Source organism: Lissotriton vulgaris, chromosome 2_2 (genome assembly GCF_964263255.1).
Source record: "Lissotriton vulgaris chromosome 2_2, aLisVul1.2, whole genome shotgun sequence".
Taxonomy (NCBI): Eukaryota; Metazoa; Chordata; class Amphibia; order Caudata; family Salamandridae; genus Lissotriton; species Lissotriton vulgaris.
Window position 1 is genome coordinate 2,532,835 of NC_141688.1, and position 18,741 is coordinate 2,551,575.

At 45.9% G+C, this 18,741-nt stretch overlaps 1 protein-coding gene across 1 annotated transcript in view; it reads right to left on the minus strand.

Moving 5' to 3' along the window:
• Positions 1-18,741, minus strand: part of LOC147728924 (stimulated by retinoic acid gene 6 protein-like) — a 538,794-nt gene that overhangs the window by 118,324 nt on the left and 401,729 nt on the right. Inside the window, exon 14 of the mRNA XM_086959168.1 lies at positions 11,959-12,076. Within this exon, the coding sequence (XP_086815294.1) occupies positions 11,959-12,076 (118 nt within the window). The remainder of the gene's footprint in view (positions 1-11,958; positions 12,077-18,741) is intronic.

An 18,741-nucleotide genomic window follows, 5' to 3' on the forward strand; every position in this document is an offset into this window, starting at 1 on the left:
AGTGCCATTAATAAGTGTTTAAATCTTAAAGTCTTACCCACATGTCAAATAAGAGAGTTAAGGCCAAGGGGGGTGGCCCTACCCTGCCTCTTCCTGTCTCTGACAGGTGCAGATGCTGCCAGAGATTGTGAGGGAATTTATGCGCCTCCGGGCGCCAAACAGCAAAAGCATTGGTGGCTGGCGTGCTGTATTGAAAGCCAGGAAGTGGAGTCCCCCAGTATGGCGGTTCGTTGTCTTGTGCTGCGGTAGACCATGAGGGAATGTATGCGCCTCCGCGTGCCAAACAGCAAAAGCATTAGCGGCTGGCGTGCCGCGTTGAAAGCCGGGAAGTGGAGTCCCCCTGTATGGCAGGTTCGTTGTCCCAAGCTGCGGCAGACCGTGAAGGAATTTATGCACCTCCAGGCGCCAAACAGCAAAAGCGTTGTCTGCTGGCGTGCTGCGTTGAATGCCAGGAAGTGGAGGCCCCTGGTATGGCAGGTTCGTTGTCCCATGCTGTGGGAGACCGTGAGGGAATTTATGCACCTCCGGTACTAAACAGCAAAAGCGTTGGCAGCTGGCATGCCGCATTGAAAGCTGGGAAGTGGAGTCCCCCGGTATGGCAGGTTTGCCACGCTTGCTGATTGCTTTGGTGATGTTAGATGACCAGAATAGAGGCCTTAAGTAATGAGTATAGAGTTGCTTGTAAGTGCTTTCTTTTGCTCCCAGTATTTGATTAATCCACTTCTTCATTGTTCTAAAATCATGCACATTTGAGTAATTATGAATGGAGACCTATTGTGAAATATTGCACCTCCATTTAATTAACAAGCAGCTATAGTTACCCTTTTAGTTTTTAGAGTTGTTTTTGGTGCCAGGTACACATAAATACAGAAGTACTCTGCATTTTGTTGACTCGTTTTTCTCTTATGAGACGTTCCATAAGCTGATTCATTCTGTTTATGTGAGTTTTTTCCAAACATATTTTTGTTGGTAGGTAGTTGATTTATTTAATAGGCTAAGCTTGTTGATCTTGTACACTATTATTATTCTCTCAGCTTCGAACATTGCCTTCCAAATTTACTTTTGATGATTTCTTCAACTTCACTATTGATTCACTCGGGGTATAGGTGAATTCCTATAACAATGTTTGGAGTTGAGGTATTCCATTAATAATATATGGATTCTGTTCTTGATATGATGGATTGTTTTTTGGGGATTTATAGATATCTTAGTTGACTTCTCTATAAAGGACTGATATTTTCCTTTATTGATTGTTGGAGGATCCACACCATCTATACCTCCCGGGTCTCGCCAGGGTGTCTAGTTTTCAGAAATGGGGAGGTTTGGTAGGTTTCCCTAGATGGCCGCCGGGCCCGGGCCAAAAACCCAGGTGCCCCCTTGCAAATTTTGTTCGATTTGTGATAGGTCATTTTGAAGTCCCAACACAGCGTTTTGGGCCCTTGCCTGTTGCATGCACTTGGTCCACACACATGAGTGAGGTACCATCTTTATCAGGAGACTCGGGGGAACGCTGGGTGGTAGTTAATTTGTGTCAGCCCAGTGATCCCATAACCTTCTCACACAGAAACGTGTGAACATTTAGATTTTTTCAGCTAGATTTGGACTCCCCAAGCTGTCTAGTTTTCAGAAATGTGTGGGTTTAGTAGGTTAACCTAGATGGCCACCGATCGCTGGGCCAAATACCCAGGTGACCCCTGCTTGCAAAACGAGGTTGGTTTATGATAAGTCATTTTAAAGTCTCCACAGTATGATTTGGCCATTTCCTGTTGCGGCCACTATGCCTACCCACACAAGTGAGGTACCATTTTTATTGGGAGACCTGTGGGAATGCTGGGTGATAGGAAATTTGTGGCGTCCCGGTGATCCCACAACTTACCCACACAGAAATTAGATTATTTTTCATAGATAAATTTAAGGTTTGCAGGGGATTCTGGATGGGGAAACGTTGGGAGATCAGCGTATGCTACACCTCCCCTGACTCCACTGAGTGTCTAACTTTCAGATATATCTGGGTTTGGTACGTTTCCCTAGCAAATTTGGAAAAAGTTGGATAAGGGGACAGGCTCAACTGCAAGAGTCAACCGCGAGAGCAAACTTCAACCACAAGCCCATCTGACCTGCTGATTTTAGGACAGATACCTTCATGATCACTGTAATTACTTGTGTGAGGGTCTCTCCACCTTGAGATCCCTGTCCAGACTATCATTATTTCTGTTCACTTTTTTACCTGCAGATAGATACCTCTGAATCTTTTATTCTTTGGCTAGGGATTCAGAAGCCCACAACGTACTTAAACTTACCAGTAGGTCTTACCATAAGACAAACACAAGTATTGCAACTCAAGTTTGTATTTCTATTTATTTACATTACTGTTGCACTTATATTACAACCACTGTATGAAACTCCTTGTTTTTTTCCTAGATAAGCTCTGTACACTATTATTTCTCAGGACCAATGTGCATTGTAAGTCTTACCCCCTTTTCTTGGTTAACCCTGTCACTTATTGTTCTGATTGCTAGCTTAAATCTTGAATTTCTATACATAGATACCCAATCTACTTGCATTGCGGACCAAAATTCTGAGTATTTCTCTCCATTTATTGACCATAGCCACACAATGTACTTATACTTATAATAATGAACCAGCCGAGTTTCTTAGGTACACTTTCTATATAATCTCACTATGCCTGTACTATACTCGTAGCCCTGTTGCATTTTTTACAAATATAGGCATGCTTGCTCTTCTAATTTCAGGTTACGTCTGCTTTTTTCAGGATCCAATCACATCCTCACCAGGTTTGCATCATGTGTTTAAGCACCCTGATTCTCAAGCTTTGTTATCAATTGTCCAGTGTTCACCCAATAAGGACCAGATGATTGTTTTCCAAATACCAATTGCTAATTATATATATATTCTTTCTTGTTTGTTGTTTTCTCCGGTGGCTTTTGTGTTTTTTCATTTTTCAATTCTTATTCGCTTTGTCTCCCTTCTTAATATAATACATTTTCCTTTGCATTCCGCCTTCTGTATTGTATATTTAATTATATGGCCGGGATGCCCGTCACCCCCTCCCAACACAATCCCCAAGGATGGGTAGTCAGACGCAGGCTTGAACTTTTGGAAGGCGGGAGGGAGTCACCCTCCCGGCCGTATTTATTAAAATATGAAACAAAATTTAAAACATTAAATAAAAGTTTCATAATCATGTACAATTTTACATTTATTACATTTCGATGAAGACATGTTCTTTGGCTAACCTTAACAGATCTCTAATACAAAGGTTTCCTAGCCGAGTCTAACATCCTGCAAATGCATACATTCTAAATTAAAATTGTACATCCTAGCATTAAGGGCCAACGGCAAGGTCTTAACTGGTGTCAGATCCCTACTACCAAACTCTCGCCCTCACGGTGTGAGTGGCGCATGCGCAGAGGACTGTACCCTCATTGGCAACTGTAATTTCTCTTGTCGTGGTGGGGGCCCCCTTTCCACTCGACGCCATCTTAAAGGTCGCCCGAGTTCCCGTGTGAGGTATCTGTAGGAAGGACAGCGTGAACTCCCCCCAATCCCCACACTCTCTATTCGCCGTCGCGGATATCCGGCCCCCGGGAAATTAGTAGGAGGGGCATATAGCCGCCTCCTCCCCTGGGAGGGGCCTATGGCCGTCTCCCCTTAGGCGACCCATCCTTAGTGGGTGCCGCCTCCCCGTGGGAGGGGCCAATGGCCGCCTCCCCCCGGGCGCTCCCATCCATTCTGGTTGGCGCCCCCCTCTAGGGACCTTGAAATTACTGCTCACCGATCATGACCTTACCGCCACAGGCCGGATAGTTGACCGACTATCCGGCCCCCCCAACTCCTCCTAAAGGTCATGCTTCCTCAAACCCCTTAGCCATGCTATGAAGTCTCCTATGAGTAAAACATTCCCCTCCCGGGGCACATGTGGTCACCCCGAATACACCCATGAGGAATGCTATGCAACTGCGCAGAGCGAAACAATCTACCAATTTTATTGTTTACCTTCTTCACCGAATGGTTCAGTGCTGACACCGAAAGGCCCCCCCGCCATACTTTCCTGGGAATCATGTGGGACCAGGCAATCATGCACCCCGGGATTCTTTTTGCCAACCAGCTAACAGCAGACAAAACTCGTTCAAACAACACTCGTCTACCCAGTGTCACCAAGTCATTGCCCCCCAGGTGTACTATGACTACAGATGGCGGTGACCTTTGCCGCCCTAAGAGACCCTCAACAAATGACTCGAATTGGTCAAAACAGAGCCCGCCCTTCCCATGGAAGGTCACTCTGTACCCGTATTCCCCAGCTGCGCGAGTCGCGTCACCTGCTTTGAATACGTCCCCGGCGCGCCTCATGTATGAGTGGCCCACGACCCATACCACTTTCTCTCTAGACGGTGATCCATGACCGCTGGTCTCCTGGTACTGGGTCGACTGCAAATTCCGCCCCGCGTGACAGGCTCGCGAAACTGTAATTCAAACAAAAGACAAGAAGCGTGAGTGCATGTCAATTGACTTTACAACATGTGCATTCGCACATATTTTCTGAAGCAACTCGAGCACCATCGTCCCAACTGTTTCACTTCATCCGCACTCTGACCCCTGGCTGTAGCCTCAGTAGCAGCCCCTATCCTAAAGGAGTGGGTCCCAAAATCGCCCGGGTCCATGCCCGCAGCAGCGATTGTCAGTGCTAGCACCACCTGGAACTGAAACCTCGTCAGTGGGGTGCCATCATTTTGCCTCAGCAAACTCCCCCCCCATGTAGCCGCCCTTAGTGCCAAGTATTCCTCTATACACATTATCGGGCACGTTGGGGACCCTCGCATGCGCTGCACAACAACACTATTTCCCGTAGCCCCCTGGTCGGTCTTGGACCTGGCTATCATGACTACCATCGAATCACCCCTAATTAGGACGTGATCCCTGCACAAGCCTCCCTCAACGTCATTCTTATTCCTTGCGACCAGTTCGCTCACCCGCATAGCCCCATGGAACGCTAATGTGAAAGCTACCCGGAACAGAACTGCTTCGTACTGGGAAGAGCATGTCTCGACTAGTTTCGCCATGAGTATGGACAACCTTTCTAAGCCAATCGGGCGACTCTCATCTTGCTTGCGACCCTCGAGGCGCTGCCAGCCGCGAAGGGCTTTTCCACCAAAAGGGAACCTGTTGGGTCTTTTATGCCATGCACCTGCGCCATGAATGAAATGGCCGCCCTATGCCTATTGGACGTTGCCGCTGATCGGCCTTCTCTGTGTAGTGCTACCAAGAACCCCAGGAAGGATTCCCCCTGACCCCAGTTCTGATTCCCTGTCGGACCCAAAAATGTGCAATAGGAACGAAACGCTCCTTTGCATGCTTTCCTCATCCTTGGGGCTAAGCTTGCTGCCACAAGGTCTTGTAATCCGGGGCACCGATTAGCCAAAGTGCTTCGGGGAACGGTGCCGCCACTAGGTCCGCTGTAGGTAGATAACCCTTGAACGCCTGCATATGTGAACGAGAGAGTGCATCAGCCGCATGATTCAGTACGCCCGGCACATGTTTCGCCCTGAACTGTACATTCGGTCTCATGCAAAGCAGCACAACTTCTTTCAACAATCTCAAGATCCATTTGCAGCGTGCTGCCTGTTTGTTAATGCATTCAACAACAGACATATTATCAGACCAAAATACCATAGAGCGGTCTCTGAACTCGTCTGGCCATGCCATCAGAGCAACAAAAATAGGGAATAGCTCCAGGAACCCAATGTTACTTGTGAGACCGCTGGAGTGCCACCACGCCGGCCATGTTTGCGCCGACCATCGGTTACCAAAAATGGCGCCAAATCCCACGCTCCCCGCCGAGTCAGTCCACAAACCTAGCTCGTCTGAAGACGCTGGCGGCTTGCTCCATACTACTCGACCGTTGAAGTCCGCCAGAAATGCCAACCAAATGCGCATATCCTGGCGAACCTCTGCAGACAGTCTTGTATGGTGATGTCCTTCTTTGAGACCAACCATAGCTTGTGGAATAGAGCGTGAGAAGGGGCGGGCCATTGGTATAACTCTCAAGGCAAAGTTAAGCTGACCCACGGTTTGCTGTAACTGGTGCAGGGTCACTTTCTCCTTACTAAGGCATAGCTTCAGGGAAGCCCTAAATTTGGCTACCTTTCCCACTGGCAAACGGAAACATCCCTCCACAGAATGAAGCTCAATCCCCAGAAACTCCAGTGAAGTAGATGGTCCAACCGTCTTACCTGGTGCCAATGGGACTCCAAACTCCCTCATGAGGATGCAAAAGTCATGTAGCGCCTGCGCACATTTTGTGTCGCCGGCCGCTCCTAAGAACAGGAAGTCATATAGATAATGCATAACATGCCTATGCCCTGTGGCCTCGGTGAATGCCCACTCTAAAAAACAGCTGAACTTTTCAAAATAGGCACAAGAAATGGAGCAACCCATCGGCATGTATTTATCCATGTAATAACTCCCTTGGAATGCAAAACCTAGCAAGCGCTGATCCTGTGGGTGTACCGGGAGCAACCGGAACGCCGATTCGATATCCGATTTCGCCATCAGCGCCCCAGGGCCCAGGCGATTTAACATGGCAACGGCATCATCGAACGATGCGTACCGCACCGAACAGACTTCTGGGTCAATGGCCTCGTTCACCGAGGAACCCCTTCGAGCAGACAGGTTATGGATAAGCCTAAACTCCCCCGGGTCTTTCTTCGGGACCACCCCTAACGGGGACAGATGAAATCCGCCACCGGTGGGCGATGAAACGGCCCTGCCACTCGCCCTAAGCTGACTTCTTTCGCAATTTTCCTCTCTACCACACTTGGATTATGTTGCGCCGATAACTGGTTTTTACAAAAGGAGTCCCCTCGAAAATCCCCCGCCGGGATGTGGAAGCCGTGCAAGAATCCCTTCCTCAACCCCCCAGCGGAGACATAATCAGGGTATTTGTTTAACCAAGGAGTCATAGCCATGAGATCAACGGGTGTAGGCAATTGGTCACAACGATCTACCTCACTCCTGCTAGGACCCTCCCTTTCCTCCCGCCCCGTTATTTTTCGATCTACATGAACTCTCCGGGTGTGAGGAATTCCCACAGCCCACACACACATGCTTGAACCTACATGTTCCTTGCGGTCTGTTACAGTTGCCTCGATTGAAGCCCCAACAGACCCCCGCTTTCCACCATTCCCGCCGGTTTTCGGCTGGTGATCGCCACCGGCGCCTGCTCGAAAGGGCACCGCTGGCTTTTGGCAGGAGACCCCTGACCCACTCCCGCCCAGCGAGGATGTACCTGCGACACCCGGCAGGAGCTGCTTATGCCATGAGACCAAGTCGAGGCAGTCCCATGTCAGAGAGGCATCATATTCTTTCGCTTTTCGGAATTTCATGTCGTAACCTTTCCATTCCTCTCCCTCATACATTGCATAGAAATCCATAATACGAGTTTGATAGCAAGACAGTTCAGTTAATACCTCGGGTTTACGTTCCCCCATAACTGCAGTAAATATTGCAAAGGCCTTCGCCCAATTCGTTATCGTTTCATCCACCCTGAACTCCGCCATCTTGGCGCGCCACACGCTCGGGTGCCAAAAATCTTTCTGGGTTTTAGCATATTCCATCTCGCGATGGTCAGTTAATAACGAAAACATATTGACATACTTGTCTCCCCATATCAACTCTTTTGTGGCCATAGGGATGTGCTGTGCCACCCTCTCCCGCCTTGAGGGTAATGAGCCCTCCCCCGCCATTGGCAAAGCGAGCTTACCCGGTTCGGTCGTTGTTCCCGCCGTTTTCTCGAGACCAACTGCCGGTCCTACCGGTGTCACCTGTGGGGAAACAAGAGGAAGATTCACCTTCGCGGCATCTTGCGACTGCCGCAACTGCTGTATTAGTAACTTGGCCTCTTCGGCCGTGTCTCCGGGTGCCTTGGCACCCCCTGCTTTCGTATTGAGCCATGCGGCCAACTGGGTGGCCAATTCAGGAGGCATATCCTCATCGTTAGCGGGGGTAATCACAACCGGGATCGGTTGACCCGCGTCTGGGATTGGTACCGGGCTGTCAACTGGTGTGACCGGGGTGGCCGGGGGCACCTCAGGGACTGGGACCTCCCCCGCAACCACCCTCTTTTTGACCCGCTTCCCTCTACCCTCGGGACGATTCCTGGCAAGGCCGGGCCTATTACCTTATTAGGGTTACCAGGATTGCTCAGTGCAGCCAGTTGCTTTTTGACGTCCGCCAAACCTCGGCCGATCGATGGGACTTGTCCGAGTTTCCGCTCCATGCCAGCCATTCGGTTCATCAACATGCGTAGCACCTTATCCGTCTCGGAACCCTTTCCTGCTTTCTTGCCAGCCATGGTTTCGATTATCGGCTCCTTTAGACGAGCAACGAGGTCCTGGACTCTTCGCCTTAGAGTAACTGAAAGAAAAACAACAAGATTACAAGTTCTCAAAATTGCTGCTTGTTCCGTCGAGGGCTCACGAGCAACGAGTGGGTGCAGCCTTCAGAGCACAGGAACAAGAGGACGCTTCTTCGGATTCCCGCTCTATTTATTCTTCTGCGGGAGGGCGTGTACCCTCCTCCGGTACGCCTACTGGGCGTGGTCATCGGTGTAGGTGTCTAGGACAACCCCTCCTGGGCGGGAAAAGGCGCGCCCCGGCTACGCCGCTTCGGGCATACCAGCCGGGACACGCCCCCCGCCCAAAATGGTTTCCCCGGAGGATCGGGGCACCCAACCATACGTTCGGGGGGACCGAGTGGTCGCCCCTTTCCAATTTGATTGTTATTTCCTTTTCAATTATTGGTATACTATCAATATCTCTTTGATTTTTGTAATAAATATACAACTGCCTGGCCTATGCCTCTGTGCCACCGTATTGGGTTAAACACGTGTGGACTGATAATTGGAAACATAAAATAATCATAAATGAATATTTTAGGAATTCTCATGTTATTCTGAATATAGTTTGCAAACTGGATGCTAGAAGTTTTACGAAAACAAAAGTAAACCTACAAGAAACAACCAACTTTAACTATTTTGGTTTTGGGCTTATAGAACCCTTGTGCCTCTATCTTTAATTAAAACGGTCTACTCACGCCAGGAGATACTAAAGTTTAGGAGGCCCAGTTATAAAAGTACTGTCAGCATTCAATGCTCCCACTCAGCAGGGAGCCAGAGTGCTCTCATTGCATGTTTAGCTTCCGCCCACACCATGAATTACTCTCTAAGGTTCAGCATCCCTATACATTTCGAATGTTCCTCCTCAACTGTAGATCCCTACCAAAAGACTCCCGGGAGATTAAAATGCTCCTGGAATACGAGGATCCATATGCACTATTTCTTACAGAAATATGGCCACACATGCATCAGAACTAGATCTGGTACAAACTCTGGCCACGGGCTATACTATCAAGTGGAAAGACCGCGAAAAAAGAAAGGCGGAGGTATTGCCATAATTCATAAAAATACTCTTAAATGCAGGGTTTAACCTAATATTATTGCAGACTGTGGAAGTCTTTTTTTTAACATGGCACTATCTTTTACCCACTACTTTATTGGTGTCCTCATTTACCGCTTTTTATGATACAAGGGGGACCCAACGGATAGCTAAGTACCATGGGTATAACTGAGTTATCAAAGACAAAGGTGCTTAGCTAATTTACGAATCAAAACAATACAATATAGAAACACAATGGAAAACTATATGAATTAAGATTTCCAAACCCAGCCGGGAAAGGAGTTTATTTTATGGAGACAATGTCCAATCTTAGAATATACACAAAATGGTTTGACACAAGCCTGTGCCGTACATATAAAGAGAAAGAAGAATAAAGTTAGGGTGAAAGGGGTGTTTTTCAGGCAAATGAAGAGAGCTAGGACAGGGTACTGTGAACAGATCAGAAAATAATAATAACAGTATCGCCTGGAGTGAGGTATACACAATCACATTTACCAATATTATTAGTGTAACCACACTTATTAGTGTCGACGTTTCGATCCCTAAAGCTCAACTAGATAAGTGGGATCATCATTAGGACTTTTTGATAAAACATGCCTGAATGAAAAAGCCTCAATGTACCGAGGTCGAGGACCTCAAAAAGAATTGAGGGGGGATGATCCTTCTCTTCAGGATGCAGCGTAGGTACACGTAGATTTTACTTCAGGGAGGTCTTTTTTGGGGGTCCAGAAACGAAACGCTTATTACAATGAAAGGGTTTCAGGGTCCGTTTGAAACTGCATGCAATGGCAGCTCTTACTCCGCTGTTGGTGTAATCGGGGAGTGGTTTGGAACGTGCAGGCATCAGTGGCCATGCACGAGGTATACCAATAATGTGGCGTTATGGACGCGAGTCTCGGTGGAGGCGCGTCTCACCGGAGGCTGCTAGGACAATGCCGGATGCAGTGCCTCAGCGGAGTAAGAGCTGCCATTGCATGCAGTTTCAAACGGACCCTGAAACCCTGGTTAGACAACTCCTTTAAGTTCGACCACCAGTCTATTAGGGTGCTAGGGGCTTGCTTTGGCATACTCAAACTTCTTCTGAAAGTCATCCCACTCCTTCCAATGGCTGCATAAAGAATCCTGATCCAGGCCTTGGTCCTTTCACGATTGGACTATAACAATTCCCTTTACTTAGGGGCTCCTAAAGCAACATTAAGGAAGCTCCAAGTTGCTCAGAACTGTGCCAAGAGAATGTTACTGGGAATCCCAAAAACCAAATCAGGCAAGCCAGCCTTAGACTCTACACTGGCTGCTAATCTCCGAAAGATCAAAATTTAAGGCCCTCTGCATTACTCATAAGACTATGTGGGAAATGGGCCCGGCTATTCACACATCCCTCATTACCCCCACCTGCCCTAAGAAGGACCGGCTACTCTCAATCTGGCAGTCGTTTCTAAAATCAGGAGGACAAGAAGTGGAGGAAGATCCTTGTCCTATAATGTGATTAAGCTCAGGAATACATTACCTCCACTCCTCTGCTCTGAACCTCATCTCCTTCTGTTTCGTAAACTTTTAAAACACTGGCTATTTCAGCAATCAGTCCTATACTTTCATCTGTTTTCTGTTCAGTCGCCAGCGCTGGGATGCCAAAGGGTAGCTATTCTCTCTATAAATGTTTGATAATCATAATAATAATAATAATAATAATAATAATAATAATAATAATAATAATAATAATAATAATAATAATAATGCATGAAGTAATATTCATTTTGTATGAGCCTCCCCATATTATGAACAATTTAACTAACTAGGTTTAACTAGGTTTTGGGCTAATACCTAGCTCAAATGCACAGCCAAACATTGATTTTGCTAGTTTACTAGCTGGTACCAGTTGAGTGTAGCATTTTGGTGAATAGCCCACATTTTTTTCTGCAGTTTCCACTCTGTGTACGATCCTAAGAATCAGTCACTTTACTATGGTAGCGACCTCAAGAGAGGCTGCAAATCAAAGATGTCTATCCTCGCAAGTCTCAATGAGGGTAGCCCACCTTTATCCTTCACCTTCCTCCTCACAAGGACTTTCCAGTTGCGTTTTTCGAACCGTAAAGCTTGGCAGGTCATGCGGGACATCCCGGCCAGGATATAGTTTTTTGCTGAATTGTCACTTTTAAACTTGTAAGACTAATCAATCTTGAGATGTATCTAAACCTCTTTCAAGGCTGAATCACATATCAGAGAATAGTTATCACCTTTTACAAGCTGCTGGTGTTGAGCCAACTCAGCCTTCCCTTAGCAAGCAACTGCCTCAACTTTTCACAAGCTGCGGGTGTGACTCTCTCTCTCTCTCTCTGTCTCGAGCAATCAGCTGGTGGCACCCAATGAGTGGACACCACCTCATACCAAATCATAGATCTTGCATCTGGACCAAACCCTTCATACAGATCTTTTTTATTCGTCATCCAAAGACATTTTGTGACGTCCAGATCCACTTGATACTTACAAAGTATAGCCGATGCTTTGCAAGAGCTGCATTCCTTGCCCGTCTTGAATGGGCACTACAATGCCAAAGGCAATGATAATACTTATTAAAAAGTACAGGATGCGAAGAATCAGGTATCCTGAAGGGAAGAAAATAAGTATGTGTCAAAATAAAGGTGAATAAGATAAAAACAGCAGCAGACGGGCTGGTACCAGCACCTGCAATTTTCACATACATAACGCAGATATTTGGCGACACCCAAAACACCTCAGACCCATGTTGCCTGTTTTAGACCCAAGCCCACATGTGGTTTTGTAGGTGCAGATCTGTTGTCCAAGGTACAGAATTTTAGAGGACATTCCAAGTGGCAAGAAAAACGTCAGTTAAATCTCTGGAAGAGAAAGACATCCAAATGGCATGCTTGAAAATGAACATGCATCCCTTTTTGTCAAAACACTTCCATGTTTAAAGATGGGGAGAAAGTGACTTCAGTGAAAGAAATAATGAGATGCAAGGACACTTCCGTTTTTCAGTATATTTTCAGATAGTGCAGATTTATGGATTATGCCCCCACAAACGTTTGTGATGAAAAGGGTTAATCATGGCATCTTCTGTTTTCTCAGGGAAATTATTTATAGAATTTGTTTGTAGTGCAGGATTTTACGCGATTGTTAAAGCAACAGCACTCACAGAATGTTTATGGGGATGTTTGGCAGCAGGAATAGAGGCTTACCCATTGCAAGAGGTACCAAGCAGAGAGTATGTGCATATACCTTGGAGGAGGGGTGCCTTGACAGCATTTACAAATGATTTTCCTCGGTTGAGGGAAAAGCCTGTTGAATGGTACAAGCAGGTTGATCACTTTGTCAAGATTTCAAGAGTACTGTGGATTGATTTGAACACTTTGTTTTGACATTGTGGTACCAAGAGATTTGTGGAGTTGAATGGCCATCTGTTGAACCCAACCGAAACCCCATTCCGCATGGTCATTCACCTTTAGTTATGAAAACATTTGAGAAGGTAATCACATGGTTACAGTCCAAGATTTCCCCACAAGACATTGATTGGGTCAAAATACATCGGAATACCCAAGAGCCGAAGGCATCGGTACATGCTTACTGTGAGCAGCTTTTACAAGCCTCCAAGCGGTACTGTAGGCTGGATACTTTAGATTCAAAGGGATTGGGACTGTTAGTTTCCACATTTTTTTCAGGTTTGAGGTCAGAAATTAGCTTTATGATCCAGCAGCATCTGATCTGTTGACAAAATAAATCTGTGGATGAGATTCTACGGTATGCCAAATATTGTAGTGATGAGGTAGACTCGAAACATACGAAACTGAAGGATAAGCCAATGCTAGTCCCGATGAGAAATGCAGATAAGGTAGACCAAGTGCATTTGAGTGGAGGGACATTGGGAGGAAAGCAAGGAAACAGTCATGGAGGGAGTCAGAATGCATCGATTAATGCGGGTCAGAGAAGAGCGAAACCCATAGATCCCATGACGGGGATAGACGTTTGTGCCCTAAAGAGAACTACTGCATGTAATTCTTTGACAAAATCAGGCATTGGAAGCACGAGTGTCAACTAAATCCAGTGAATCTGATCCAAGATGAGGACATAGGGCAGGTACCCGAGGTCGTCAATGCTGTAACGAGGCCTAGGTCTGTACATTGAGGGTGTCTGAGTCCACAGGTGCAAGTTCTCCAACCTTCGAGGATCCCACAGGGAAATTAAGTGTACCAGCAGATTCCCTTTATCGAAACTCTAGATGAGTTCGCTATAGATCAGTTGCAATGACGGTGCCTGAGGGGGGAGGAAGACTGTACCCTTGGAACAGTCTTAGTGGTAGACCTGAGAGGACCGTATGTGAAGGAGGATGCGGATGATCATCACATCACATTCTTGAATGATACTGGTGCTACCTGTTCTACTGTGAGGTCTGCAGTAGTTACAAACCTACCCCTCTCTGGACAATCGATCCAAGTTGTAGGTGTTGCTAATGAGTGAATTACCATCCATTGACAGATGACATACCTGTGAGAATAAGAACCTTTCAGAATCTACACCAATTTGTGGTGTGCAATTCGAGCCCAGTCTGTTTGTTGGGTCGTGACCTTTTGTGCAAATTGAATTGCACAATCTATTGCACACCCAAGGGAATGGATTTGCAGACTGACGATGATGACATTGCATTAAAATTAGTGAATAATAATCTCTGCATAGAGATGTTTCCCATGTTGACAACTGAAGATTTGCCATACAACTTAAGGGACTCAGTCTCTCCGGAGGTGTGGGATTTCACAGGAGAACAGATAGAAATGATCCCATGGGTTGAGCCAGTCAAGACACAGATCAAGCCAATTGTTGAATTACCAAGAATTCCCCAGTACAAACTGATGCCGGAAACGGTGGCAGGGATCAAGCCTGTGATTGAATCCTTGATCGAACAGGGCATTTTGAAGGAGATAATGGGAGGCCCATGTAATTCCCCTATAATGGAAGTGCTGAAGCCAAGTGGGAAGTTCAGAAACGTGCAGGACCTTCGAAAGGTCAACACAATTGTAGTCCCATGTTCTCCTGTGGTACCGAATCCATCAGTGATTCTGTTTCAAATTCCCTGTGAAGCTGAATGGTTTACAGTGATTGATGTATGCCAGGTGTTCTTTTCGATACCCTAACACAAAGAAAGCCAATTTGTATTCACTTTCTGTCTGGAAAATCATGTGTTAACATGGTGTTGTATCCCACAAGGGTATACTAAGAGCCCATCTATTTTTAATCAGATCTTGAAGAAGAATCTTGAGAGTCTGGTGCTGCCGAGAGTTGCATTCTCGTGTAGTACATTGACGACCTCTTGATCGCATCCGAAATGGAGGAAGATTGTAGGATTGATACTGCTGCATTATTAAATCACCTAGCAGAGAATGAACACAAGGTGTTCCCAAGTAAACTCCAGTACTGTTTGCCTAAAGTTCAGTATTTAGTTCATCGCATTGAGAAAGGCAAGAGGAAGGTGTCACCAGACTACATTGAGACGATCATGAAAATGATTGCGCCTGCCACACAAAAGGAAGTCAGGATGTTTGGGGGAATGGTTGGGTACTGCCGTCAGTGGATTCCCAACTTTTCATTGAATGTGAAACCTCTGCTGAGGTTGACACACAAAGATGTGAGTGATCCAGTTTCATGGGATAAAAAATGTTTGGCTACCTTTATGGAGCTGATAGAAAGCCTGTGTCACGCTCTGGCTCTAGGAATGCCTGATTGCAATAAATAATTTTCATTCTTTTGTTGTGAGGGGTGCGCACTGTCAGTACTCAAACAGACTCATGGAGGTCTCCTTAGACCAATTGCCTACTTTTCAGCTATGTTAGACCCCGTAGTTTCAGCGTTGCTCGTACGTCTCAAGTTTGTTGGTGCAACAGGTGTCAGCATTGAAAGGTGTGAGAGTATTGTGGTGGATCATCCTCTTATTGTATATGTTGCACATTCAGTTGAGCTTATGATGACTAGAACCAAAACACATCATTTGACGAATAACAGACTCACACGCTATCAGCAAGTCATACTTGCCTCAGAGAATGTGACTCGGAAGAGGTGTTCTGTACTGAATCCTGCTACTTTGATGCCTATTCGAAATATTGATGATGAAGATTTTGAAGACCATGAATGTATCGATGTGACTGAACTTTGTACCAAACTGAGACTCAACATTGTTCATGAACCTGTGCCTGAATCAGATGAAATCTTTTTTGTAGATGGTTCATACTTAAGGGACAATGTAGGTTATTTGAGAGCAGTGTTTGCTGTCTGTATGATTTCTGGAGTTGTGGAAGCTGCTTATTTACAGGGAGTAAACTCCACACAAGTGGCTGAAATCATTGCCCTGACAAATGCATGCCTGGTCTCTGATCAGATTCGAGTCACCATCTACACTGATAGCCAATATGGGAGTGGTTCATGACTTCGGACAGCTATGGTCACAAAGGGGGTTCCTAACATCATCAGACTCCCCCATCAGAAATGGAGAATATGTGAGAAAATTGTTGGAAGCCTTGCAACCACCAAAAGAAATAGCTGTGCTAAAGTGCATTGCCCATGGGAAGGGGAGGACACAGAGAGTACCGAGCTCAGCATGATGTTAGCCATAGTGGACACTTGTGATGAGGTCAACCGTCTGCAGGGATAAGTGCCTGCTCAGGAAGAAGCTGTAGGGTTTAAAACAGGTTGTGAGAAGAGAGATGATGGCATTTTGGTTTCCACTGATGGTTGAGCAGTGTTGCCAGATGAGTTATTGAGCCCTAAGGCAAAGCAGATTCATGGAGCAGTTCATATTGGAAGAGATGCCATTGTGCGAATGTGTTCCGGCAGACATGGTTTAATCCACTGATTCATGCGTTTGCTGAAGCAGTTTGTCACAGATGTGTTACGTGTCAACAGATGAATGCTTGGAAGAAGACTATGGTTGCATTGAGATACATTGGGATATCTGAGGGCCCCTTCAATAGGATCCAGCTTGATTTCATCGAGATACCTAGGTGCAATGGATTGAGGTACATTTTGGTGGTGGTGTGTGTTTTCTCACCGAGGGTGGAAGCATATCCAATGAGAAGGTGTTATAGTCACACAGTAGCAAAGCTGTTACTTAGAGAGTTGATTCCATGCTTTGGATATCCAACTACGTTGAAGTCGGATAGAGTAAAGCATTTCCACAGCTTTGTACTGCATTACAACTTGATCAGAGATTACACTGTTGCTAAAGACCAGCAGCATCTGGCCTTGTGGGACAAATCAATGGACCTCTCAAGCTGAGAATGGCAAAGGTTTGTTCTTCCACGTCCCTGAAGTGGCCTGATGTCTTGCCGTTGGTGTTGAAGAGTGCGGTGGCATCACCAATAGGATGACAGTCCTCTCACCACACGCGATCCTGATGGGGAGGGCGATGCGTTTGCCAGCAGTAAAGTCTACAGTGTGATAAACATCACTGATGATTTGATCCTTGATTATTGCAAAGGACTGGCTGATGTGGTCCATTCACCAGGTTGATGCTTCGACTGCCCCGACCTGAAAAGGACCACTGCCATGACCTGTGTCCAGGTGACTGGCTCCTAGTTTGAAAGCATGTGAGGAAGAACTGTCTTGATGCTCACTGGAGAGGTCCATACCAAGTGATTATGGTGACAAACACAGCTGTGAAGTGCGAAGGCTTTCCAAACTGGATCCACGCCTAACACACCTGCAGAGTTTCAGAAATCTTGTCAGAAACAGCTCCTCTCTCTGTAGGAAATCCAGCCGTAGCTGTGAGGTCACTGGAGAGGACAAGCCAATTTGTTAGGGTTATTGACAAGGCTGTGTCGCCCGCCAGAACAAGCTGAGGGGGTTCACACTATAAAAGGCCCAGGTATCGACTCTGAGGGAAACAGTAACGTTGCGAGCAGTACAGAGCCAGACTCAGCTGGAAGAACTGGTGCGGAAAGTGGTCAGGTGCAGAGAAGGAGAGCAGAGTTTGTAAGAAAATCATAGTCTGTGAAGCAGAAGTGGTAAAACTTGTGATTGGCATATGAAAGAGATTTTGCTCATGTGTCTGAAATGTCTGAATAAGAGTTAAGTGACGCAGAGCAAGCACAAGGTTGGCCTGAGGCGATCGAGAAGAGCAAAGGTGCCCTGCCACAGGTACGCTGCCCCAGAGTGGACCTATCTGATCACAGATGCCTGGAACAGTGCGGACCGGGAGACTGAAGTCTTCACGAGTGGTCAGCAGTGTTCCAGAACTGAATATTGAGATTGAACTAGTAGTTCCTGGATTAGAAACAGAGGGGGTGTTGACTGTGACTGTCCCAAATCCTCCAATATTGGATATCAGACACCAGTTCAGGAGATTGCAACGGTTAGTTTTGAGATTTTGCAGGGTGTCTGAGCTTGTAAGAGACTGTTGATTAAACTGTGAACTGTAAATAAAACACTTGCTTTAAAGAAGATAACCTAGGCCCGAGTGGAAGAAGAATAAAATTAGGGAGAAGAAAAAGGGCTAAGGAAGTCTTTTGAACTATGTAAATAATTGTACAGCGAACTGTGAAATTGATGTCCAGGACTCTAAGAAACTATACGTGAACATTGTTGAACAGCAATCAGAGGCAGAGAAAGAGACTTTGCGTTGCTCCTCTAACTGTGCTGAACCAACTCAATTAAAATGGAGTCTGGAAATCTGAACCATAGAGCAAAGGGTGTAATAGGTACACTCATAGTAGGAGTGATAGTAATGATAGCAGTAGTCATTATAGTCTCTGTAAAAATGTCACATGATGCAGAAGTTGATGGAGTGGGAATGCAAGGGACATCCACACCTACCACTTCTAGCACAAAAGGGTAAATTAGAACCGGATAAAGCTATGCTAGATCAAATTAGTCGCATTTTGCATGTAGATTTATCTAATGGTGATTAAACGTTGAATGCCTATGCAAAATTATTGTATGAGTATGTGAAAATGATGAATATAAGAGATTGTTATGTGTGTACGCAGTTGCCTGCATCGGGTGGAGGTTCATTATCACCACCTTCCCCTGACGTATGGTATTACATGTAGTTTATTGCTTAGCATGTTTTACGGTAAAAATCATTATGAATACTATTTCTTGAACTATGATGTGGTGCTTTCTGAAGTTCCAGCTTATAAGCACCTGAATAAGTATGATTATTACAAGTAGTAAGAGAAAATAGGGAAGTATTTCATACCTACAGTTACATTAGATACAGCTTATGCTCATCGTCACAAATTAACGTGTGTGTTAACTGATGTAGAAA